The 27,688-nt window shown below is 39.9% G+C and overlaps 2 protein-coding genes across 2 annotated transcripts; one reads left to right on the top strand and one right to left on the bottom strand.

Moving 5' to 3' along the window:
* Positions 1-2,967: 2,967 nt before the first annotated feature.
* PCYB_112820 (cullin-like protein) lies at positions 2,968-5,621 on the top strand (the record flags this gene model as incomplete). Its single annotated transcript, XM_004223160.1, has 1 exon — positions 2,968-5,621. A coding segment is annotated over one exon (2,652 nt), but the record flags the coding sequence as incomplete, so codon positions are not given.
* Positions 5,622-6,678: 1,057 nt separating this feature from the next.
* PCYB_112830 (SET domain containing protein) lies at positions 6,679-25,988 on the bottom strand (the record flags this gene model as incomplete). The annotated part of the gene is made up of 8 exons (XM_004223161.1): positions 6,679-6,753; positions 6,951-7,058; positions 7,225-7,395; positions 7,573-7,734; positions 7,909-8,026; positions 8,222-8,457; positions 8,583-23,504; positions 23,544-25,988. The coding sequence occupies 2 exons, from the start codon at positions 25,986-25,988 to the stop codon at positions 8,583-8,585; spliced, it is 17,367 nt and encodes a 5,788-aa protein (XP_004223209.1). The 3' UTR covers positions 6,679-6,753; positions 6,951-7,058; positions 7,225-7,395; positions 7,573-7,734; positions 7,909-8,026; positions 8,222-8,457.
* Between the last annotated feature and the right edge of the window lie 1,700 nt (positions 25,989-27,688).

Here is a 27,688-nt window from a genome sequence, read left to right on the forward strand (position 1 = left end):
AAAAAAAAAAAAAAAAAAAAAAAAAAAATTTGCACATATATACACAACTTTAAAATGTGCATATGGAAGGATTAAAACCCACGCTGCGCCACTAAGTCTCCATAAACATTTACTAACATATTTACATACGTAAATGTAGTGTTAACATAAAGGAGAAACGTCAAAGTGGGCATTTAACGTAACAACCAAGGCTATTTTACAGATGCCTAAAAAATCACTGCTTTTTTTTTTTTTTTATAATGCATAAAGTTTGAGGAGCGGAAACGCGAGCGTGTGACGTTGGACGGGGGTAATAAGGGAACATGGGGTCACTAAAGTGGGCTGAAAAACGGTGGACTCCACTACAGGGAGATGTAACGAACTCGAGTGTGAGTGGGGAGGCAAAAATGAGAAAAGACTGAGACTGTGTGACACAAATGGGGCAAAATGACAACACTGAAATAGGGTGACACAAGTTAGACAGTGGAAACAGTACGATGTGGTAGGTAGATATGAAAATGGGGAGATGGGGTTGGTCAAAACGTGACAACGCAAGAACAAAAGGGGAAACAGTTAGGTGAGCACATTCCTTTTACGCATCGTAAAAAAAAAAAAAGCATGTACAAGTAAACGCTTAAATGAACGAATAAATTAAAACAAAGTTGAAAGCAAACAGTTAAACGTGTTCCCGCGTTATGTAAAGCCCTTTTCTCAGATTCCTTCATGTGAGTATACACATTGGGATAGTATAAAATGGGAATGTCACACGTCGTCCGTCATATGTTTGGGTAAATGCATTCACATAAAGAAGAAGGTTGGTCAATCCTCCCATGTTGCTTATATGTATGTACATACATACTCACTTACACGATAGAAATTTGTATAAGGGGTCAAACTGGTTCTTTCACATAAACACACATAAAAAAATATGCAGCGCATGTCACATAAATGTGAGTACATGGAACTATAAATAATTCGCAGTTAGTGGCCGTTTCCTTTTGGCTTCTTTAAATATTTATCATCTTAAAAGAAAGGGAGAAATCGTAAAAAAATTAAAAACGCCCTTATGAAAATATATAAGTATAAATCGCAGCACAGGTATTTGCAATATGCATAAAAAAGGTAACCACATATATAAGCATGTGTATATATATTTATGTACGTTGCTTCATCCCAAGTGGTGGGTACAACCTCCTCACATGTTGGCTTTTTATGCGTAACGTAAAATATACATGGATGATAACCCCATTAGCAAGCAGGAGCCTTTTTTTCAGCATAAATAATATAGCATAGGAAAAAAAAAAATGTTATTCCTTTTTTTCCCTTCCCCTTTTTTTTTTTTTTTTTAACCCCATTTTAAGCTTGGCTTTTCCCCACCTGGCTCCGTATAAAAAAAAAATTAAGCAAATGGGGCATTATTATGTGTTTGCCTTAGTACAATATATGTGAAGTTATTGCAAAAAGTAAAATATTTCCGTGTGTACTGGCAACAAATATATGCAAAAAGGCATTATAATTTTCGTTGCCATTTTGGATGCATGTCATTTTACGTACATATGTAAATAACACAGTACACTGATTTCGCAGAAGGTTGAATATGTCACAGCAGGGATGCAAAGACTCTTCGTTTGCGTGAACTGATCGACGGCAAAACAGGTGGCGCCAGTTAATCGTCGCAATGCCCTATTCATGCCTTTCGAATGAGTATTTAAATTAGGGAAGAAGAAGCACTCACAGCTATCGTTACAACAGAATGCGTAATTTTAAGTTTCACCTCTGTTTTTTCTTGGAAGAACGAATTGAAAAATTCGCGAGCGCCTCGATTTTGGCGAAGTGCACATAAGTACTGCGGGCGCGTATAATCATAGATTATGCGCTTGAATGGAATGCCCACGGAAAATTCCCATTTTTTTTGCAGTCCACATTTGCAAGCCTTCTTTTGCCCCCCTTTGCATACATTTGTACATGTACATATATATATATGTATATATATTGTACATATTATTATGTTACGTTTTTTTTCACCACCCCATGCCCGCGTTAAACTGCCTTTTCGTACGAATTCACAATTGTGACCAGATAGTCCCCCCCAGTACATGCACACTGCACACTTTTGTCTACTCCCTCAATTTATAAAGAAAAGAAAATGTAAAAAATGGATCCAAGTGCTTATAAAAATTTCCCCGTTTTCTACTTGAAGCGGAAAGGTACGCGGAGAGAAAAGTGGAGATGGAGTCACTGTAAAGAGACCCCAAAATGTAGGAAATTGGCCATCCCCCGTCAACCTTTTCAAACACTTGGCACATTAAAAAGGGTGTGATCGAACGATGCGCAACTCACATATGAATGCCCCTCCTTCTTCTTTTCTCCTTTCCTACATGTACCCCTAAAAGAACCAGTAAACGTGGAGAACGAGAAATTGATGCCCAACCTAAACACACTAGAAGAGTACATTAATGTCTGTTTTAGCAATCTACCTTACCAAGAACTAACTGTAGATAATAAAAAGAAGTTCCAGATTGAAGGCTTATGTGATTTTTTTGTTTTTTACAACTGTGATAGGGTTATATGCTCATTGATAGAGAAACACTGTAAAAATAAAACGTTATGTTTTTTTAGCAACTTGTGTGAAAAAATAGACAATCAATACTTTAAATGATTTTTTAAAGCATTTTGTGGAGACATGGAATAATTTTTCGTCCGTTGTACTTCATTTAGACGATCTGTTCAAGTCCTTTAGAACGTATAATAAAATCGTGTGCTCCAATTTTGAGTGCCCATCATACATATTTAATCAGTTGTGGAAGAAATGTATGAATAGGTATGTGCTTGTGAAGAGGGTCCTCATTCGCAGCGCTTGTGATTATTTAAAATGTGACAAGGTGTTTTGTGAAAGGAAGTTTTATCAGTACATTTGTATGAACATGCACGATGATGCTTTGGAGGGCAGGGAGAATGAATGCGATGGGTTTTCTCTTTCCCGTGCAGCTGTGAGAACAGGGGCTACTCTCGGAGGGGGTCGCAACATGAGCGCGGTTGGTATGGGCAGTCTCAGCGGAGATGCCTCCACCGTGCTGAACCGTCGGAGTGTAAATTCTAACAAGGGCAATGGAAACGTGAAGAAGTACTCCGTTTCGTTCAAGATTGACGAGGGCGACAGCGGGAAAGGCTGTGATAGCGCTGGAGAGGAAGTAAAAATGGGGGAGCCTGCAAAGGGGAGAGGTATCAGTGATACTACATATGTTGGCAATTCCTCCTTGGTTAATACGCATATGGGGATAGAAAAAGAACAAAATGACCATGTGCTTGCGAATAACCCTAGCAACGTCTTCGGCGTGAATGAGGAGGGAATGAATAAGGAGCCCCAAATCGATGACAAGCTGCTGTGTGCGGGCCTGAGAATCATAGACATGCTGGGACTGTATGACGAATTTGAGCAAACATACAAAAACGATACGCAGGAGTATTACGTGGAGAAGGTAAAGGAGCATATGTTGAAGGATGGAATTGACTCAGAGAAGGAGGGAGACACCAAAACGAAGAAGCCAAACGCGGAACGTGACCTTCCTGAGGAAATCGAAAATTTCCTGTGCCACGAACAAATGAGATGTCGGAAATTTTTAAAAGAAGAAACAGAAATAGCTATTTTAAAAATGCTAAAAGAAGTGCTAATAGTAAGAAACAAAGACATACTTTTTAAAAATGTGTACATAAAGCATTATATTGAGAATGAGAAATATGATAGTCTGAGGATGCTGTATTTATTTTCCCTTCACATGAACGACACGGAACATTTTTGCGATATATTTTTCAAAGCAGTGGAGGAAATAGGCATTAACATAATAGACGAGGTGCTAAACAAAAGAGACAATTTAAATACCCTCTACGATGCACTCATACGATTAGTAAATTATAAACTAAACATTGATAGAGTTATTATCATCTCCTTTCGATATTCTTCTTTCTTTACAAACAAATGGAAAGAAGTTTTCGAGCATTTTCTGAACAAGGGAACCCATGCAGAGAATTACATGCCAGTGATACTCAGCATTTACTTGAACAATTTGTTGATGATGTATAATACAGGCTTGAAAAAGCTAAGGAAATATTACCTAATAAATAAACACCTGAGGAAGGGAAGAAGCAAGAAAAATAACTTTCTTTTTGAGAAGAACTGGTACAGTTTTTGCAACGAATCTGTTATTGAGGGGGTGGAACAGGAGAGCTCAATTTCGACGGACAGCGATACAATGATGGTGGTCAAGAAGTATTTAAAAAATAAAAAAAGGAAAAGAAAATTCCTTCACGGGGTGATGCATACAGGTGAAGAAGTTGGCCATGGTGATAACCAGACCGCAGAAGAACCCAACCACAGCAGTGACAGCTGCGATGAAGAAATGATACACGCCCACACAGAAAAAATGGAAAAGCTATTTAAAAAGTATCACGACGTAGGAAAGTACATTATAAACACGGTCACCATAATTCTGAGTCTTTTTAAATATCTAAGTGATAAAGAAAAATTTGAAAAATATTTTCGAACCTTCATGTGTAAACGATTAATAAATGATAAAAATTTTAACATCGTTCTGGATGTGAAAGTTTTTAAAACTCTTAAAAAAGAATGTGGTCCCCAATTTACCAAAAAAATTGAAACCATACTGAAGGATATGAAATTTTCATGTAAAGGCATGCAGGATTTTTACAAGGCAACTTCACACAATAGTATAAAATTGCTCAAAAAGAAAAAGTACTCCGTTAACGTTATATATAACGATGTGTGGGAACACAACAAATTAGAAGGTGATATTATTTACCCGGAAGCTATAAGGTTATGTAATGATTATTTTTGCAAATATTACGCATTTTCAAATAAGGCCAAAACTATTAAGTTCCTTCCATTATATGGACTGTGCATTTTGAAAGTCGATTTGGGAAAGATAAAAGGGAAAAAATATTCTATTTCGAGTGGTTCCTCTTGGGAACGTGCAGACCATCGTGAAGCGGGTAATCGAGCAGGAAATCATTTGGCATGTGGGGAAAGGGACACCCGAGGTGCTAGCAGAAGTGGCAAGAACGGCCCTCCCGAGGATAAACACAATGTTCATGATGATGAGAATTGCAAAAATCAGAGTAAGTTCCTTTTCACGGTAACCATCCTGCAAGCAACCGTTTTGATGCTATTCAATGAGAGGCCACAATACAGCATAAGTGAATTGACCGACCTGACAGGATTCTCCAGGGACCATTTAATACAGTATTTACAAGCTATATACAGTGGCTACGAAACGAACATTTTGATTTATGACGAAGCACGTGAAATTTTTCAGTTAAATGTGAACTTCCAAACGGACAATAAATATTTAGTGGTCAACTATTCAGATCAGACGTATAAGGACAACACAGCCATACCTGCGTTGACAAAGGACGACGGGGAGTTGGAGGACAGAACCCTACACATGGATGCATCCATTGTGAAGTTCTTAAAAACATGTGGAAAAGCATCCGAGAGAGACATTTGTGCGCATACTCGCCAAAAAGTTAACAACTGCACGAATGAGCAAATTAAAAGCAGGCTGGCATCCCTCATTAACAGGGAGTTTATATTCTTGCAAAATAATATTTACTATTTTGAGTTGTGAAGTGTGTGTATGTATGTACGTATGTATGTATGTACGTATGTAAGTATGTATGGATGTATGGATGTATGTATGTACGTATGCAAGTATGTGTGGGGGAGGTACACAAAATGTGACACTCTTCCGGGGAACAATCTCTTTTTCCGTTTTTTTTATTTAATTCAAAACTTCTGTGAGGAATTAGGTCTTTCCCTCGCTTTGCACTGCATTTCTTGGTGACTGAATGCATTTTTGTTTTCCCCCCCTGCCTGGGTTGAGTAAAGATATTCCCCTTTCGGGATTAACCCCCTCCCTTGAATGGCCTGATTCTGGGTGTCCCTATGTGCGTAACGCGTGAGGGGAGGAGCTGATGTATCTTCTCACACATGCGCGGCGTAGCAGCTGTGCGGGCGTCGCCGCATTGCTATTACGATTGGAAGTGCATGTGTTGTGTGCGTACGTACGTATGTATGTACATACGTGGGGGCGCCCTTTAAGAGTGTCACCAGCACTTTAGCAACCCACATGGATGACCTGCCATAGTTAAACTTGATTAAATTTCTTAACAAAAAAACGTTTGACGTTATATTGAACAGTTTTCATTTCAAATTACATAGAAAAAAAAAATGGTTAGCAGTTTATAAAAACAAATGACTAATATTTTTTTATCCTTGGGTTTTAAATCAAAAAAGGGGGCAACACACATAAATGCGCATACATGTGCAGCACAATCGTGTGCAAAAAAAAAAAAGATAGTCATCTACATACCTGTATGCACATGTTGACAAAATGAGAATTCAAAAACAAATGTAACAACATTACAACATAACTTATGACGAGCATACTAACACTTGATGGAGTCATAGGCGCATAAGCGCTGACGTGTAAAGCGAAAAAAAAAAAAAAAACTAACATTTTTTACCAAAAAAAAAAAAAAAAAAAAAAAAGTGTACATGTATAAACATAGACACATAAAACAAAACAAAAAATTGGGTTGATTGAAATGATTGAAATGATTGAAACGAATGAAACGATTAAAACATTTCTTTCACACGAAAAAACAAAAACTCTTGGTCGCCTTTCAGTTCATTCTTCCTAAACATGTGCTCGAGCCACATAAACAAATGAGTTTTTTTCCTTCCGATTCGACACCAAACTGAACGGGGGGGAGGTAAAGGAATACAGTTATGGAGCAGGTTAGGGGCAAAATTGAGAAGCGAGTAAAGGGCACAATTGCGGGACGTGAAAGAAGGCATCATTATTCTACCCGTGAAGCAAAACGAAGCAGGCGAATCTGGGGAAAGTGAATCACCTCCATCGCAATTCCCGTTTTGCTCTATTTCTTTCTCTTACCTGATAGTCGTAGGTTATTTCTTCGTGCGCTACAATGTCCCTCTTGGCAAAGATGACAATGTGTTTTAAGTTCTGATCACAGCTTACTATTTTACAAAAACAATTTGGCTGAAAAAAAAAAAAGGCGGGTGGGGCAAAAAATGGAAGCGTAAGAATGAGGACATCACACCATCATCCCTAGGAAGGAACATACGTGTGCACGTAACTACGGAAGCACCACAAAGAGTTCATTCTGCTGACTCGTAATAATCTGCGTTCGTTTTTGCCGACTTACCTCGCAGCTGTGGTTGATAAATCTGCTGACGTTTCCCCACTTGGTAGCATCAATGATTATATTTTCGTTTAGCCTGAACATGTAACAGCTACTCTCAATTTTGTCATAATATTTTTCTCTCTTGTCACTTATTATGTTTCTAATGTATTCACCGATATACTCGATGACCGGCTGAAGAAGGAGCAGAAAGGGGGAGAGAACAAAATGAGTACAAGTGCAGGCAAATAGAAGAAGCGCTGAGACACACCGTGTTGGGAGCAAACCAAACGGGTACTACGATAAAAGCACACAACACGCTACACCCAGTGCGGGGAAAAAGCAAAAATGTAAAGGAACTACTCTGCTTACCTCTCCCTCATTAATAAACTCGCACGTGTACAGTCCATATCCATGAATGCTGCTCTTCTTGACGTACAGCCGTGAATTAGACGAGATGTTCATTAGGTAACGGTAGGACATTGCGCTGTTGATGTTGTATTTATACTTGACCGTTTTCCTCATGTTCTTTTCCTGGAGGGGTGGCAACAACGGGGGAAGGATGTCAACAACTGGGGGTTCACTCAGGAGCGCCACGGGAAGAGGGGGTGGTGATCGTGGCTCCTATTATACGGGACGAAGCTGCTATGCATAAAAGCACATGCACGCTCATAATCATGCTCATGCACTGCAGCCGCGAAGTCTCACCTTTTCCTTCTCGTTCTCCTTAAAAATTGAGGTGTCCAAATTGGAGTACTTACACAGCAAGTTGTCATTGTATATGACTTCCCGCGTGCAGTTCTTTACCCTCTTTTTGAATTCCTCCCTGAAAAAGTGCCACAGAAAATGGTATCATGGGTGCGTGTGCGAATGCGTAAAAAACATATAGGGTTATGTGTGTGCATGCATAATTGCGGTAACAGAGGGGGGGGGGGAGAGAGGGGAGGAGTAATCAGGGCCTCTACACCACCAATCCTCGTACGTCTCCTCTGTCGCCTCCACTTGTTAGCAGCGCGCTTACCTTTTGCCGGACCTCCTAATGTAATCTTTAATCCTGCGATTCACACTTTTCCACAAGTATTTAAAGAGCTGGTATTTCATTTGATAGATAACGCACGGGAGGGTCAAGCCGAAGAAGTCATGCGGGTCTACTGCCTTGACGTTATGTTGCACAGATTTGAAGATATAACTCTGCATGAGCTCAAGCAAGTGGGAATACCTGTCGACGTACTTTTTATATTCATCCGACATGTGCATATTGTTAAGGTCTCCATTTGGGAACTTAAAAAGAGACAAAAACTTTGCATATACTTCCTGTATATTATGACTTTCCGCTAAAACAAATTTCTGAGCATCTGTTACGGAAAAATGATCAACACTTATTAAGGGAAATAACATGATGGAAAAAAAAATTGTTCATTCTTCAAAGTAATGGAGAAAATATAGGTGGCACGTATTTGTAAAAATATTCTCTGCAAGGTTTTCTTCTTCTCATCTTCGTCGTCAATAATTGCGTTTTTATAAATATGGAAAAGGTACGCAGAGGGCAAATTAAAAAATATTTTCATGTTCACAAAACCGCAGGGGTATATTCTCTTCTCTCCATTATATTTTACAATTTCTCCCATGTGTAAGATGTTGTGACATCCTATTTTGATGATTCTACACTGTGAGAGGTTCAGGTTATTCCTACAATTATACTTATAGTTCGAGAATAGCTTTTCATTTGTTCGCTTGATAAACACATCGTTCGTATCACTTATAATCGTATTTAAAAAGGATTCCTTTTTGTCCGTTACGCTGTTACTTTCGCATGTGCTTTGTTCTAAACTTGCCTTTCTGGTAGCTGTTCCGATGGCTGCCATAGTGGTGGTGCCATTCCCCTTGTTTGTTCTCCTCTTTGCTTCGCTCTTCTCGTCCGCATTAGGGTATAGTGCCACCGTATCGCTGCTCTCCTTACGATCGCTATAATTACTAACCTGCTGCAGCCTCGTTATATTTACCTTTCTGTTGACATCCGTTAACTCGAAGTAAAGGTTAATGCTTTTCATTTGTTTGTCTTTCTTTTCTTTGCTGTAGTAGTGCGCGATGTCCGTTTCTTCCATTTCGTGGTCGCTACTGCTGCTCAGGTTATTTTCCGAGTTCTCGTTGTCCGGTTCGGACTCGTCGTCAATGAAGGTTGCGTAGCAAATCTTACGCAGCTGCTGATGTTCTTGCCCCTGCCACTCATTCTTATCACTTCTTACTTGCTCATTCGCTGCTGGTAAATTCCCTTTGTGAGTTTTATCCTTTACATGGGTGGTTGTTTCCTTTCGCGATGCGGTAGCCAATCCGTCCACCGCATTGCTGTAAAGCACATGGGGTAAATGTATGTTGCAAGTCTGCTCATCATTCGCATAAACATATCTAACAAAGGAATTTTCTTTTTTTTTAAAAAAAAAATACTCCTCATTCTTTAGTGTTATTTCTCTACCTATGTATAAAAAATATTTGAGAATAAAATAGGACTTGAAGATATTTTCCACATTTTTATTGTCAATAATATTTTGTATATTTACGTCATTTGTATGTGTGTCACTCTCTTCATGTACATCGCCGTTACAGTGTACACCATTTTTGTTCATTAACTGCTCATTTGTGGCTTCACCATTCTGCACATTTCGCTGAAATATCAGCTGGTACTTATCGTTAACGAAACTCTTCTCATCATTTTTGTTGGCACATTCGTTAATGATGCTCTCCAAATGTTTCATTTTTCTTTCTATCTTGCTTTCTTTATTTAGTATTTCCTGCACCGAGTTGAGGGGCTTCCTTTTGTACCTTATCCTCACGCACTCGTTTATGCTGTAGAGAATTTTATCCATAACGTAGTACGATCCGTTTTCATAATAGAAGTGAATGAAATGTTTGTTAATGTTCCTCAGACTTCCCATGACGTTTATTTTTTTTCTACTTACGATGCTTTTCGGTTCCGGTTCAGCGGAAGTTCTACTATTTTCTCCTGTCCCTGCCTGTTCGCTTGCGCCATTGTTTTGATTCTCTGTTTCTCTCTCCAGATTTAACCCACTTGTTGTGGAGTCATCCTGTTTGAGCTTACTACATACAGGGGCAATATCACCTTGGATTACTTCCCCACCCTCCGCAGTACAATTCGTGGATTTCGCGTGTTTCGCCTGTTTCGCGTGTTTCTCCTGTTTCGCCTGTTTCGCGGGTCTTCTCTTGACCGTTTCCACCTCTTTGCTTGGTTCCTTTCTGCTGGAACACTGCATGTTCTCCTTATTTATGTAGAACGAGTCGTATATCTTCTTCGCATTCCAGCATTTATTGCACCACACTTTTTTCATCTTGTAGATGATGTGCACGGGGAAAATGTCCTCATAGAGCGACTTCACTAGTTCCTTGTCCTCCGCATTACTGGACGACGCGTGGCAATAATTGTAAAAAATCGTGTCCTTGTTAAATTTAATCAATTTGAAACATTTTAAATAATGAAAAAAAATATTCTGATGTGAATTCTTTACCATGGTAGAGTAAAAAGCACAATTGAGGTGAAATTTTATGTTGCAGTTTTCATTGCTGCAGTATATACTGGCATTTTTGTATCCACACAGAAAGCACGTCGAATTGATGGAGTCATAAATTATTTCCTTCACATCATCTTCGTCTATTTCGATTATATGTTCGTAGTTATGGAAGAAGTTTTTATTTTCTGTCCATTCGAAGTTATCCATTAATTTAATATTTTTTATGCTCTTTTTTACGTTTAGGATTTCTTCCGATTTGGTCTTTTCTTTTGATAGATTTTCCTCACAAGTGTTGTGCTGACCTGCTTGGCTTTCCCCGCAGCATTCTTCCCCCTTCACACGTGTTTCGCCTGCCCCTTTCGGATCGTCCCCTTTACTCGTATGGCTGTCAAGGTGGTTGTTACTTACGTGGGTGCTGCTCAAGTGGGCACCACCAACATGGGAAGTACTACTCCCATTGGCGTTTCTAACCTGTGCACCATTGTGGGCATTGTTCCTGTCGACACTCTCCTTAGTTCCTCCTCCTCCCACTGCCTCATTCTTAAGCGAACATGAACCACTTCCTGCGGATTTCTTTTTGCTTCTTTTGCCGGACGAGCTCCTCGCTCCCTTTTTATCATTCGAGAGATTCTTCTTAACATCCACCTTGCATTCCGTCGCCCCCTTGCCGATCCTACTACGGCACTCGCAGCTATTGCTATTCAACTTATAGTATTGTATGCAATTTAGGCTCCATTTTAAGCATTCGCTATGAATAAAGATATCATAAAATGGGATTAGCCTTCCCTTATAGAGGTAGTTACCGTAATGACACAAAAGGCAAGTCTTCGTGTTCCCTTGTTTGAGTCGTTTCTTATCAGTGCCTTGGCATTTTATCATATTCAGGCTTTCCTGCCTGTACATATTAAGCATAATCTTCACATATAAATTTGGTTTATTTTTTATGGTACATTTGATCTTCTTTGCATATTGCTTTACTTTCTTTTGGCACTCGCTACTGTAGAAGGGGCTAACACCAAGCTTGTCCTCATTTTTACCATCCTTTTTGTATTCATCGCACGTTTTCTCATATAACAAAAGGGTGGCTGCTCCTTCGGCATTTTGATTGCTAAACAGTTTGGGCTTTCCTTCTTTTGGCTGCCCTTTCCTACAAGCGCTGCTACTGCGGGAGGTAGTCGTCAAATCCTTTTTTGTCATGTGGTTTTCCCAATGCAGGAAGGGCCATTCCGACTCGCTCTGGTTTAACATTCGTAAGGCACCTGCGAAGGCCTCCGAGTTTTTCATTTTGAAAAACAAATTGTGGTTAACTTTTCTCCTTTTTTTCCTCTCCAAAATGCGGACCTTCTTCACGATTGTCGGGGCGTCTTCAACTGTGGATCCAACTGTACATCCAGCTGTGCATCCAGCTGTACATTCATGTGTAAACCCAAGCGCACCTTCGCTTTCGCGTCCTGCTCTTCCTTGTCCCGCTTTCACTGCCCCGTTGCACATTCGCTTCTTCCTCACTCCACTAACGTACAACTTGTGCAAGTAATACAAATGCAAAAAATAAACGGAGTAACTGACAACGTGCTCAAAGTAGCTGCACCCATTTCCTGCCCCGTTGGAAACCCTCTTTTTATAATAACAAAACAGTAACTTCCTCGCCGCGAGGGACATGCGAACTGAACCCGTGGTGCCATTCGATTTTCTTTTCCCCTTCCTAGCACAACCGGATATTCTCATGCAAAAGAGGTTCAAAGCATACCTCAAAACATGTTGGTGTGTCGATCCAAAAGGAATAACCATATTACCACTCCTATCAAATAGGTGCCTCAACTGCTCATCTCTCCTAACTTTGTTGCTGAAAAAGGGAAAAAACTCATCACACTTAAAAAAGAGGTTGCCAAAATATAAACGGTAGAGCAGTTTCACATTTGATTTATTTCTTCGGAGAAATTCATCTACCACATTGCAAAATGCTTCAAAGAAATTCCTCTTAAAGTACATAAATCTAAAGCTCATTTTTATCACGAAATAAACCAATTCATACAACTTCCTTTTTTCATTTCGTTCCTTGTTCAAGTTGAACAGAGTCTTGCTCCTGTAACTGCTATTGTCAGGGTATGATATTATATATTTCTCAATGTACCCATAACGTAAACTGCATGCGTTGCACACGAAGAGGCTGTTCAAATTATCACTTTCGCCCTCTGCGGTTCTCTCTGCGGTTCTCTCAGCCGCACTGTTAGCAGCTTTCCCAATTTTGTATTCACAGATCATACAACAAATGGAGCATTTGTAAAGGTCTCGCTTGGTTTCAAAGAAGTGCCTCACATTTGTGGCTTCCTTCTTCTCCTTTAAGTAGGCACGGTTGAAGAAGACGTTATTGTGCGCGGATATTTTGTTCATCCAGTAAATCCAGTCCGGGTCGCGCTTTCCACTGCGATCGTTGCTTATCCTGAAGTAGTCCTTCTGCTCTTTATTATTACTTCCTCTTTCGTCGCCTCTACATTCATGCGTGTTATTAAGAGGCACATTTTTTTCGTCACTCTCAGGGGCAGCACCATCTACATTTTGGCCATCTTTCGTTGCGTTCTTCAAATTCGTTGCCTCATTTCTTTCGTCTCCTTCATTTCCTCCGCTCTGTTTCGCTTCGACATTTACGAGCACTTCACATGCACTGGGATTACACAATGGTTCCACCGTTCCGTCATTAATCTCGTTCGTGCCGTGCGTTACTTCATCACCCGCGCCGTTGGGGTTCTTCTCTTCCTTCCTTTCATCAGCAACACCCTTGCTTATGCTATTTGTGCTATTCTGTTCAACGGGAACTTCCCCCTCCTGCGCACTGATTTCTCTTTTAACCTGGAGAACATTTGCCTCGCTAACGATGCTCACCTCGTTACCACTCCCACAAACTCTATTCTCAACCGCCGCGATCTCCTCCGTAAATGCGTTAAACGAAAAGTCATTTTTGTACAACACAACGCAGCTATGGCAAAGGTACGAATTCGGGGTGACCCTCTTGAACTTGGATTTCAACACAAACTTATTCTTCTTCAAAAATCCGTTTAATTTGTTTATTCTGTTTCTCTTTCGATTACTGCCTGCCGGTCCTCTATTCATGGTAGAGTTATCAGATTCGGGGGCGTCCGAATAAAGGCACAAGTGCTCATCGCTATCTGTGATGTAACTGTCATCCATTTTGCATCTACCTTGCATGCTGCAATTTTTGGGAACCATATCAGAAGTGCATGTGCTACCACAAACAAACTTGCTGCTAATGGAAATCATGGCGGAACATTTGTTCCCCTTCAACTCGTGTAGTTTATCCTCCGCTATATTATTATTCTCTGTATCTACTTTTCTTTCGTTAGTTTCCTTCTTCGCTTTCACCTGTGTTGTCCTGCTTTCGCTCGCTTTCTTTTTTTCCTTTTCTTCTGAATTTTCATTCGTTTTTGTTCCCCTTTTTTTTTCATCCCCTTTATCTTTTCCCTTAACTCTTTTCATTTCCTTTCCTTCTTTTTTACCCTCCTGCGAGGATTCCTCTTTTTTCACCTTGGTCCTTTTTTTTTCCCTTTCTGTTTTGGCAGCTTTAGTCGCCTTCGAATCCTTTTCGCATTTTTCCCCTTTTGTGCCCTTCCATTTCGTTTCTTTCGCTTTATCCTTACTTTGTTCCTGCTCCTTTTCCTTCTCCGTTTCCTTCTCCTTTTCCTTCTCTTTTTCCTTCTCTTTTTCGTCCTGTTTTTCCTCCTTCGATGGCTTCTTCTTCGACTTGGCCTTTTTCTTTTCCTTTTCTTCGTTCTTCTCTTCCTTTTCTTCGTTCTTCTCTTCCTCAATTTCTTTTTTTTCCTCCTTCATGTCGCTGTTTTTTTCGACCTTCTTTTCGGACTTCCTTTCTCCCTTTTTTTCCGCCTTCATTTTGATCTTCTTTGCTGGTTTCTTTTCAACCTTTTCGGCCTTTTCTACTGCTTTCTTTTCCATTGCCTTCTTTTCCGCTTTTTTTTCTTCCCCCTTTTCGGCAACCTTTCTTTTGACTCCCTTTTCGGAATCTTCATCCTGTTCGCTTTTGTCCCTTCTTTTCTTTTTCCTAACATCCTTATTTTGACTTCCATTTTCTGTTGCGCTTTGATCCGCCTTGGATCTTTCCTTTTTACACTCTTTAGCTTTGGATGCGGAATTACCGCCCTTCTTTTTTTTCTTCTCCATTTGCTCGCTTACATTGTTATTGAAAGCTCCGTCGTTATTGCCGCCTGCCAACTCATTGGCGTTCTCTGCATTCAAGCCGCTCACCCCGTTCATGTCGTTGGCTCCATTTTCCTTCTTGATCAAAGTATTCTTGCAGTAAAACTTGAGTTTCCTTTTCTTACTCCTAGCAAGTTCTGCTCCCTCCGTTGCTTCTCCATTTGCATTGGTTGGTCCGTTTTGCATGTTATACTTCACCTCATTGCATAGATTTATGTGGATCTCTTTTTTGTCATTGTGGTTATAAAGAACGCACTTCTTGTTAACGGTTCCATGTGGGAGGATGCAATTCTGCACATCTCTCACTACATGATCTGCATTGTTAGAAATATTTTTTTCAACCCTTATGTTGAGCATATTTTCTTTATGTAAATTGTTGGCCGAAAACTTGGTGTTCTTATTAGCTGCGTCGAATTCTGTAGCTATGACATTTCCCCTTTCATTCAGGTTCGCCACGGAGGCAGCATTTTCATTAAACTTGAACAAGCTCGGGTCGAAGCTGCCGCTGTTGTGACTGTAGTTACTGCTATATCTGCAGTTGTAATTGTAGTTTTCTCCAACGCCAATGTTTCCATCTCCGCTGACCTTTCCACCGATGTTTCCATCTCCATTGACATTTCCACCGATGTTCCCCCCCTCGGCCAAATTCTCACTCGCCGGAAAGGACTTCTTATTCTTGCTGCTATTTATAAACTTGTCCAAGTTGGGGATGTTCGATTTCAGCAGCGTTTTCGTGTGCGCCTGATCCTTCTTGTTGATATTTTTACTACGAACGGTGTACATGTCAGTGAATTTATTCGAGTTCCTCACATCATATGAATCGGAAATATTTCCGTACTTCATATTGCGAAATACGGAGCTGTTGCTTCCATCTCTGTTCACATCTGACACCTCTTTATTGTGCAAAATGAAGTTGCTGTTATCTTTATACAAAATGGGTTCTTCATTAGTAGCATTTACATTGATCATTATTTTTCTGTTCATTTCGAAGCTTTCGTTATTTATCCTGCCTTCAAACGGTGTAGCATTTATCTCAGGCTTAAAATTATTGCTACCATTCCGCATAGGGGTATAATAATCCAAAGGCATATTCATATTAGCCATGTCGTGGTTCGCAGGGGAGTTATTATGATTTCCCAATTGGTTATAAAAATAGTAATTATTTTTGTACAATTTCATTTCGTTATTGTGTAGATACGATCTGTACACATTCTTCTCCTGTGACATTTCATTCACTGCATAATCCATTTTTCCAGGTGCAAATACAGTTGGTGGGGATTGAAAGTTCGCATCGTTTGGAAATAAACTTTCCACATTATTTGGCATTCCGTTATCACTGTTCATGGGGAAATTCTTTACGTAATTCACGTTAATCATATCGCTATAACTTCTTCCTTGACTCATTCTTTCCATGCTGCTTTGACTGTTCATATGCACATTACATGCTTTCATATTATCATTGTAATGGTACACGTTTTCTCCGTCATTCGCGTAGGTGGTGTTGCTAAACGGGTGGGTCATTTCGTTCATGCTGTTAATATGTGCTGTGGGGTTTTCACCGAACAGGGTTCCTCCTGGGGGTATGACACTACTGACGCTGCTCATCCCTGCGGGGGGTATGACACTACTGACACTGCTCATCCCTGCGGGGGGTATGACACTACTGACACTGCTCATCCCTGCGGGGGGTATGACACTACTGACGCTGCTCATCCCTGTGGCGGTCATGACATTGTTGACGCCTCCCATCCCCACGGTGTTTATGACCCCGCTGGTGTTTTCCATTCCCCCCGCATTGATCACGCTGTCCATGCTGCTCATCGTGTTAAAGGCACCCGCGTTCCCCAAGTGGGCATAGTTCACATAGGGCTCCTTCTTTCCCTCCACGCCATTCACATTTATTATCACATTGTTATTATTGAGTATACTAATATTCTGCACGATATTTATATCGTTCACGTTGCAGGAGTTGCCCAGGAAGTCCCTGATGTTCACCGTGTTCGACGTGTTAACATTGTTGTTCATGCTAATTAGGTTGTATAGGTTGCTTCCGCCATCGACGCTTACATTCTGGAGACTAACACTGCTGCTGCTGCAGAGGTTCTCTCCGTTGAAATTGCTGACCCTGTTAACGCTGTTTAGGCTGTTAACGCTGTTTATGCTATTTATATTATGCAGGCTGTTCAGACCTCCCACGCCGCTCATCCCGCTTATACTGCTCGTGTTATTCACAATGAGGACGTTGCTGTAATTGCTTACGCTGCCCAGGGGAGAGTTCAGGGTCCTGTCATGCATGTAACCCAGGTCGCTTACGTTCGAGTTAGACTGGGAGAAGGTGCTTACTGTGTTCACATTCATCTTTACATTGTTCGTTTTATCAAAATTGATTATTTTTCTGATAGGGCTATAATTCATATTGGGTGCAGAGTACGCAGAGTTGGTATTCTTCCCTGTGGGGGAGGTCAACTTTTCGATGTTCTTTTCGTTAAATTTGCAGCGCAGCTTCTGTATGCTCTTGTTCATGTACGTGTCATTTTTGTTCTTCCTGCTGGTGAGGTTCAGCAGTTTGGGTTTCGCATGTTCGCCAAGGCCGCTCAACCCAGCAGCGGTGTTTAAATCAGTTGTGCTGCTTAACCCAGCTGTGCCGCTCAACCCAACTGCGCCGCTTAACCCAACAGAGCCGCTTAACCCAACTGAGCTGCTTAACCCAACTGAGCCGCTTAACCCTGTGGCGCCTGTTACGCTCACATCATTCACGTTCGTCATGTCAATAAAGTTGGGAACACTCTTCCCGTTATTCGCCGTATCGAAATCGTTAACCCCGTTCGCTCTGCTACAAAGGTTCATTTCGTACGTGCAAAAACCGTCGACATCAATCGGGGCATTCTTATTATTCTCCGCACAATGAACAGAATAGGGCGGTGTCGAGAATGCATTATCGCCATTTGTTGCAAGTAGCACCGTGTCATTAGTTTTATTCATCTGATTTTTCACCTCCACGCTACTGGAGTCGTTTCCTTTAAAATGTTCACTTCTAGTATGGCTCATGCTGTGTTCACTTGGATTATCATTAAGTACGTTTTTTTTAGAACTTGAGCTACTCCTCTTATTTCCGTGTTTCCCATTTGATGCCTTTCTGTTAGAGGGCACTGAAAAGGTATCCGAAATTAGGGTGCTAATTTTTAGCAACATTTCTGATATTTTCATATCGCCATTATTATCCGTAATGAGATTCTTCTTATCAAAAAGGTGGTGTTTTTCCTTCTTAGATTTATCCGCATGTTCCATAGTCACAACGCTGCTTAAATTTTTGTTCAATCTATAGTAATTTAATTTATCGTTAAGGTAACTGTGTAGTCCTTTCAAAATTTCGTGGAGTATGGAATATATCACAGCTTCGTCAATGTTGGCAACAAATAAATGCAATAAGTTTTTCACTTTCACATTTTTCTTATGCCTTATTACATCATATATCTCACTTATGAGGTGCTTATTATACACCTTTCCATTTATAGCTACGGTTTCGAAGCACGTTTCTGATTTTTTCTCACCTCTTAAAAATTCTCTTACAAACTCATCACTCGGAATGACGCCATTATTGGAGAGCTCATTTTTGAGTAGAGAGCTTTTGCTTATGTTAGTTTCGTTCGATTTAAGTACCGTTACGTTGCTACTCACTATGGAACATTCAACCTTACTGTTAATATTGATGCTGGTCGATTGGATAGTACATTCATCTCCGCTGTTTCGATTTACAGTGCACTTCACACTCGTGTGGATGTCCTCACTAACGACATGGCTGCTGCTGCAGTGTGCCTTTAATTTATCCTTCTTCGGCGTGTTCGATTTAATGGGGGGAACAACCATCACCATCATCGCCGCAGCGCTCGTTGTCTCCGTAGTAGTTGTCGTTGTGTCAATATCCTGCGACACGGATGATACGTTCACGTTGTTCCTCTCTGCTGCGTTGGCCTCCACCTCAATTTCATCACTTTTCATAGGTGTGTTATCTTTGCTGATTGGTACGGTCGCCTCGTTTAAGGTGCTATCCAAAATGCACTCCTGGGGAGGCATATAATCGCCCGAGTTTGAGGTAGATAAGCCCTTATCTGATTTTTCAGGCGAATCCATTTTTTTACTATGATTCTTTTTTACGTAGCACCTTTTGAATACAGTCTTTACAGCTTTCTTATGCACATCGTGGTCGTTCTTATCAGTACTTTCCACGCTATTATCTATTCGATAAAAACATTCATTGTGTGCGGATTTTCCGCAGCAGAAGCACTTTATTATCCTTTGCGCCTCGTCATGTACACTCAGTATGCTGATAATACTATTTGGGGCACTCTGGTCCATCTTTTCATTTTCTTCATTTTTTTTACTATTAGTTGTTTTCTTCTTGGGCGACATTTTTTTCTTCTTTGGCGATAACTCCATTTCGCTATTCGTTTGGATAGTTTTGGATTCTTCTTTCACATGACCGATGGTGCATGTGTTGGTTGGGTCTCCCATCTGACCTTCCAACTGGCTGCCCACACCAATGCTGTTTTGCTTCTTCCTCTTTTTTGAGCACACGGGTGGGTTATTACTACCCAATTGGTTCTTCTCGCCCTGCTGCTGCTGATTATCATCCACATTTTGTTTCTCCATTTTGGCCGTTGCGGAGTAGCTAACAGAGCAGCTTTCTCCTCCTTCCGTGTTTTCCACTAGTTCCACTTTTGCAAACTCACACGGCTGTTGCATGCTCCTTTGTTCATTCTTTGGACTTTTATTCAATTCGCTAATCATTGGTGACGCTACTTCCCCTTTTTCAACAAATTCGAGGGATTTGTTATCCGCCAGCGTTTTTCTCCTCTGTGCGTTTTTATCCTTCTTCAGAGTAACCACCTCTATCTTCAAATTGTAAAAATAATTGAAGGTTGTTTTTTTGGTAAAATGGTTGCCACTCCACGTATCCATACTAGTGATGTTGGAGTAGAAGGTATCCCTAACAGCGTCGCTAAAGTGGGTATCGCATTTGTCACACTTGATGCATTGATTACATTTAAAGTTCCTCGTGATGATGTTAAAAATTTCATTAATCTCCTTCCTGTGTTCTACGTAACCAGCCAAGTTAAACAAAAACGGGTTGGAAATATTAGCACAGGCGTAGTGAAGGGACACCCCACATGCACCGCAGTAAATCAGCGGGTTTTTATACTCTATGCATCCACAAACATGACAGTACTCTTTCAAAATGTCATTGTTGAGAAGTTTTATTTTTTCATTTGCCATATTTTTCCCAATAGGGTTGCTTCTAACGGGGCGATAATTGAGGGCATTTCTACGATTTGTATTCTGGCACCTTTTTTTTGATCCTCCTTTGGAAGTTCTTCTCTCCATGAGAGAAATGATGTCATCGAGTGATATAGTCTCCCCCTTGTTCCTATCAACATGTTCCATCGTTATATCATCCGCACTTTCGTTATCGCTACTGTTGTAATTTACACAGTTTGTAACGTAGTTCATTCTTACAGATGATATATTATTCGATGCAGTATGCTCATTTGGACCTTGCTGGTCAAAAAAAACTATCTGAATACACTTCAAAAATTTGTAGGCATTGTTCACTGGGTTGATAATTTTGGTCTCCTCCTTAAGCACGTGGTTCATTTTGACTTTCTCCTTCCTGATGTCAATCATGAATATATTATCATTGACAAATACGTTCGAATTTCCACGATTGGAATGTATCTTATGTTCCCCCTTTGTATGCTCCTTTGTTGACTTACTATCCGGGTTCTTATCTACAAGGAGAGTTTTCTTTTCTTTACTGCTATGGTTATCCCCTCGAAGACTTCCCTCGGAAAACGAATCGTCCCTGGCTGATCTACAGCTCGATGAAAAATTTCCCCTAGTCAAAAGATGTATCTTCCTTATCTTAGAAACATCAAATTCGTCAAATCTGTTAAAAGATCTATTAAAATAAATTTTGCCCTTCACATTAACAGTAAGGATGTTATAATTAGTTATGCCACAACTTTGCGGAACAAACATTTCCTTATTTTTGTGGATAAACACAGAGTCGCTTTTAAAATTGAACAGTTCGTGTAGTTCATACTGCGTGATGTCCTTGTCGAGCATCTCCAATTTTCGCTTCCTAAGCAGGTTATTGTTTAAAAGGCTCTTACCCACATGATTGTTACTAAAGTTGTATAAAACCATATCGTCCTTACATGCGGGCATATCTAGAGGATTCTTATCATACGCTCCCATTGGGTTCTTCTTTTCCATTGGGGTGTAATCATTATATAAATCGGTCCCGTTCATGTATGATTGCACATTATTTCCAATCTTTACAATACCACTTTCAAATGTACCATCTGCGTTGGGATATCTATATGATTGGTATGTCCTACCGCTGGAGCTATTCACACCACCGGGAGCAAAGTACACCCCCTCCTGCATACTGTGCTCATTAAGGAGTGAACTTCCCCCAAAATTGTGTGCAGCTGCATCTCGATGGTTATTTCCCCCCGTGTGGGTAATGCCACCATCTTGGGGATGGTAGATGCCCGATTTGGTAAACTCACCCACAGTGGTCATGGTCATCATATCTTTGCCAATTCCAGGGTAGCCCAAATGTTTCATATTTTCTGAGTGGTACGAATCAAGACCAACATTCTTCTTATCGATATGATTGTCAACGTTCTTGCCGAAAATATCGTCCCTACTACTGTTACAGAGACTAGCGGTTAGTTTATGCCCACCAGACGTGAACATGCCCTCATAATTTTTACCCTCCTCTTCCATTTTGTTATTATCATTGGTTACCTCTTCATTTGTGGCCTTTTTGTACGTCTCCAAACAATCATCAATGCATTTATTCAACTCCTCATTGTCCAAATTGAACATATTTTTTATGATAACTTTTCCTTTTTTTTCAAAGACGCAGGCATTTTTATAAATTGGGGTGTTGGGCATATGCACTGTTTTGGCATTATGTATGATGAGGAAGAAATCGTACAGGAACTCCAATATAGTGCTGTATTTCTTCTCCCATATTTTCTTCTTCATAATGTACAGGTTCATCGGTATTTTAACAATTCTCCAGTAAATGTAGAAATTGATAGGAACGTGGAAGGTGAAATTTTTGTACTTATCGAGCAGGAAGAATAGGTAAAGAATTCGCTCGATTTTATCATGGAATGAACCCGACCTACACGTGGGGCACTTATAGTTGATACTTTTAATTGACAATGTTTCAATATTTCTACTTTCATTTTTATCGCAACTTAGGTGAATCCAAAATTTGCACACATCACACTGCACCCACTTGTTGCTATCATCTATTTCGTACTTCTCATTGCACATTATGCAAAAGTTCTTCTTCTCATATTCTTTGTAGCAGTTGATGCAGCAGTCCAGGTGAAACTCCCACTCATTGTAGTTAATAAAGCACAAGTTGGAGTAGTCACATTTGTTGCATTTCAGGCAGTCGTCACACTTCCAATTAAAGAGGTAAATATCGGGCACATTCGGGAAACAACAAGATCCGTGTGCAACCATGTTACACGTTTTGCATATCACATAATTGGCTATATTGGGTGTTTGCTTATAATTGTATATGCTCTCACAACAGTATATGCACCGATAGCAATCTTTACACACATATTTTTTGTAACTAATATCATTGTACTTCACCGATGGAACGTAATTTATGCACCTCCTCGACTTTTTACTTTTCGATTTTGTGCAGTTGTTTGTTTCTTCCACATCGCTATCTTCTTCATCATTCAACTCGTCACTTTTGTTTTGCTCCTCTTTGTCCTCACTCTTGTATTCATTCTCACTGTCATTATTTTTTCCATTTTCGTTTTGGCTGGTGCATTCTTTGCCTCCTTTCTTTTTCTTGCTCTTGTTGCTCTTTTCCTCCGCGTCATCATTTTCTTCCTTCACTGCATCGTTCGACGAATCCTCCGTGCGTTTGCTCGACCCGTTCCTACTACTCCCGGTGGTTCTTTTCCCAGTGGCATTTTTTTTCTGTTTGTTCGACTTGGAGTCTCCCCCTCCTCCCATGCATTTCGAATCGCTAAAATTGCTGGTGTTCTTCTTCACCCTCTTTGATTTTTCCTCCTTCTTGTTGGCACTCTTCGCGCCCTTCTCCTTATCACTCTTAAAGCATTTCTTATCCTTCTTCAGGCTGTTCTTATAAATGTACTTTTTATACTCCTTCATTAGCACATTTTTGTCATACCCCTTGGTGATTATCACCTCATCATCGAGGCACTTGGCGTGGAATTTCTTCGAACAGATAAAACACTTAATGCCCCAGTAAACGTTGATCATATTTTTCTCATCAATTTCCTTTTTTTCCATTTCGCTGCTTAACTCGTATATTATGGTGGAGAGACTATTCGTGTAATGATCATGTCCCTTAATAAATAGGATGTTATTCTTACATATGGAGCATTCGTCTCTCTTCTTCAAAATGCTGTAATCGATTAGCTCCTTCCTTTTGTCATTTTTATCGAGTATATCAAAGCGCTCAAATTCTTTCACCGTCTTTAGCACCTTTATATTGTAGAAGTGGGGGGAATACCACCCCTTGACATCTGAGAATATAAAATCGCATTTTTTCTTTCCATTTTCTTCATCTAGCCTTCTCTCATAATTGAGGTACATCATTTCTTCCTCACTTCGAACTATGCACTGATTGTTCTGATTGATCACCTCTGCATGTAACTCCTCCTCGTTCTGCCTCTCGCTGATCTGTTTGCCCATGTCCTGGTCGACCCTACCATATTGTGTATTTCCTAAGTCGGCCAAGGGGTGATACTCTTTCGAATTGTTATACAACGGTGGGGAGGTGGCGCTTGATTTGCTCCCTCCTCTTGTGTATCCCATCTCCCTGCTGGTGCTCTTGGGAGAATCCGCTATGGACCCGTTGCATTTGAAATTTTCTATATGGTGAATAAAAAACTGCTTATATTTGGGGGAGTAATACTTTATAATGCCCGTCTTAAAGTGACTCTTTTTTTTATTGTCCTTCTTTAGTTCAAAACTGACGCGATAGCCAATATATTTAAAACCCTTTTCTTCATCCTTCAATTCGATGTACTTGTTGGATGTATCCGTTTCTGCTTTATTACCTCCCTTTTTCTTTTTCAGTCGATCCAATTTATTCTCGAACAGGTGCACCATCCCATTCTCCGCTTCGTACACTACGTTGTAGTTATCAAAGGATTCTTCAATTATGCAGTTAAAAAATTTGGGTCTCTTAAAAAGCACTTCCTCATCATCCATGGCAAGATTCTCCAGAAATAATGTTTTCTCCACTTTTTTAAAGAGTCTCCATTTCTTCTTCATATTGTTATTATGAGCATCTAGGTAGAACTTCGATCTCTCCTCCGATCCTTTAACCATCTTAATTATATCCACCAATCTGTGAATATTAAAATAAAACTTTTTCTTGTCATTGTATATGATGCCTGTGTAGTTGTGTTCTTCCTCTTCCCTGTTGCAAGCTTCGTTTTCATTTTTCATCTTAACACTGTTTCTTTTTTTGCTTTTTTTATCATTCACATTTTTGGCTAATTCCCTTGGCTTTTTCATCACCGGGGAATCTTTGCTATTTTTTTTCTTCTTCACATCTGCGTTCCCTTTTTTATCCTTGGTATTTCCCTTAGCATATCCCTTGGTATTTCCCTTGCTATTTCCCTTGGCGTTTCCCTTGACATTTCCCTTGGTATTTCCCTTGCCATTTATCTTACCATTTTCCTTGGAGGGTGTTTCATTATACGAAGGTTCCTCCTTCACTTCGGTGCCTTTTCTTCCGCTTTTGTTTGTTCCCTTGGGGGGGTTCTCCTTATCGGCATTTTTTGCTCCTTTCTTTAATTTCCTACTTCCACCATTACTGACATTGTCGCAGTTGTCGCTTGAGTTGTTCACGGCGAGGATCTCCTCAGCTTGGTTATCGCTGCATTTATTTCCGTTTCGTCCGTCACCGTCGCTCATGTTGCTTCCTTCAGGCGCGTTCTTCTGCGCACCAATAGTCGCCACATCCTGTGTATCTTCTTTTATTGCTCCCTTACGGCCGCTCCCCCCGTTTGTTTCTGTGCCCTCCGAATGATTCCCATTTAGGGGTTCATCCGTAGACTGGATGGGTGCCTTTTTACACAAATGGTCTTTCTCCACACCGTTCGTTTCTTTAGCGGTCGAGGATGCATTCTCCTCTGCTGCAATGTGCAACTCAGCCGATTCACAATTTTCCGTTTTCACATTAGGAGTCTCCTCCTCCGCATCGGAAAATATTATATCACTCATTTTTCTTATTTTTTTTAAATACTTTAAGCTAAACACCTTTAAGAATTTCACAGCGTAAAGCTTGCTACTATTTCTTACATAAAAAGGGTCGCTATAAATTTTGACATTTTTATCGTTCAAAATGACATCCTGAATGGCTATCGCTTGAAGAATATTTTTTTCCAATTTTTCGCTATTCAAAATTAAAATGCGAAAATAGGAATCTTTAACAATTTTATAAGTTAGAAAATATTTTTTTCTCTTATTTGTAACAATCTTTCCAATTCTTAAATGCACATCGTTGTAGAAATTTTCAAATATTTCTTCATCATATTTTAAGAAATTTTTTCCCGTTATTTTGAGTTCTTTATATGGTCCCTCTGCCATTTCGTTTTTGTTCTTCCCCAATGCGGAATCAGTGGGAGGTTGATTGACATGGTTATTAATTTCGCCAAGCACGTTTGTTGCTAGCGGTTCCTTCTCTGGATTGTTCTCTTTTGACGGTTCTTCATAATCTTTCGCTAAATGCTGATTCGACTGCTGGGCGTTTTGTTCCTCCTCGACTTTCCTGTTTGGTGGTTCTATATCAACTTCGTGCGAATCGCCCTTTTCCTTTTCTCCTCCAATGATCGAACTTATGGTTGGCTTACAATCCGTTTCGCTTTGCATAACGTTTGGATGTGGATCTGCTTTCTCTTCAACGGGGGCATTCTCTCCCTTTGGGGGCCCCCCCTCCTCCATGGGACTAATCATTTTATTGGTTTCTTCGCTTAAACGGTGTGTGTCTACTTCATCGCGCTTCTTTTTTTTTTCGCCCTTTTTCTTCTTAACACGACATTTTTTATTTTTTCTAAAATGAAAGTAAATCATTTTTCTCTTCTGAATGTTCCTCCACGTGAAATTGTAATTTTGGTAAGGAAGGCAGTTCGCCCTCTTTCTGAGGCACGATTTCTTTCCTTGGCTAATTTCATTTCGCCTTTTTCTTTTCTTATGTGCATAAAAAAATGAGTCACACAATTGGGAAGAATTGGGAAATACCATTTTATCTTCCCTATCATTGCATTGATACTGTTTAACAAATTTATCATAAAAAAGGGTGTTATATGGACTTTTGGTTTTCCCCTTTTTTTTTTGAGGGGCACAAATTACATATGTGTCGGAATAGGAATTCCTTTCACAACTTGTGTCACAATTGCAAGAACAACTGTATATTTTATTATCACTATGATTGGTAAGATGTATTTTTTTAATCTTCTTTTTACATTCATGATGGTTAGTTATCCCATGCTGTGTTGACAACAGCATTGGGAAATTACTACCCGTTCTTGCTTTATTAAAATTTAAATTTTGTAAATATTTACAACTAAAAAAACTGCTCCTTTTGGAGTAATCAATATCTGAATGGTAAGCTTTCCCGTCACTACGTAACCTTTTTAAATATATTTTTTTCTTACATTTTGGTATCTCAAAAGTGTCATCTGCAACACTGATAATCATTTGCTTCTTCATCTGTAATACCTTCTGCGAGAGAGTCTTACTTATTCGGTTGTTACTTAGAAAGTCACTGCATTTTACAATACTGCTTCGTGTTCTTCTTCCCCTTTCGATGAGGAACTTTTTACGACTGTGGTGCTGATCAACAAGACGCCTGTTCCTTTTCGAATGGTCCATCTCTTCCGCTTTTAATTTGGGGCGTTTCTCCTTTTCTACTGCGATATCGGTTGTTCGGCGCATTTCCTGTTTTGTTCCACCCTTCTGAACAACGCAACTGTGTGTCTTGTCTTTGCTTCTGTTAGTACCGTTTGTCCTATTACTATCCTTGCTAGTGTTTCTGCTTTTCACATTATCGTTAATGCTATTGTTATAACTGGTGGGTGGTGAGTTCGCATTCAGGGAACCCTTCCTTTCTAACTTTGAAAAATCCGTGTTGCTATCACTTAAAAAATTCTTTTTATCCATTTGGAAATCGGCTGGTGTATTATTGTGACATGTTTTGTGGCCATCACTACCGTCGTCCTTAAGGGTACATATATTTTTGTAGCCGAACAATTCGCGCAAATAGTCTTTTACATTAGTAGTTGCTTCTTTCTCATTTTTCCACTTCTCACTTACGGAGTCTTGATTTTTTTTTATGCTCATGAGTTTGCTACTTACAAGATCCCTTTCGTTGTCATGTATACCTTCTGATTTATCCTCAAGTTGTTGTCTTTCCTTTTTCATTTTATCTTTTTCACTTGGTGATTCACTCATCTTTTTGTTTTCTTTTTTTTTTACTCTTTTTGAAAAACTACTCTCTTTTCTTTTATTTGGAAGATTTTTATATTACATTTTGAAAATTGCCTTCTTGAAATATGTACTGGAACGTATCGCCAGGTATCGCTATGTATATCGCTACCCATGAATGTTAAGTCTTAAAGACTTTTTCCACATAAAAGCATGTGCACGTGCGCACG

This window comes from Plasmodium cynomolgi, chromosome 11 (genome assembly GCF_000321355.1).
Source record: "Plasmodium cynomolgi strain B DNA, chromosome 11, whole genome shotgun sequence".
NCBI lineage: Eukaryota > Apicomplexa > Aconoidasida > Haemosporida > Plasmodiidae > Plasmodium > Plasmodium cynomolgi.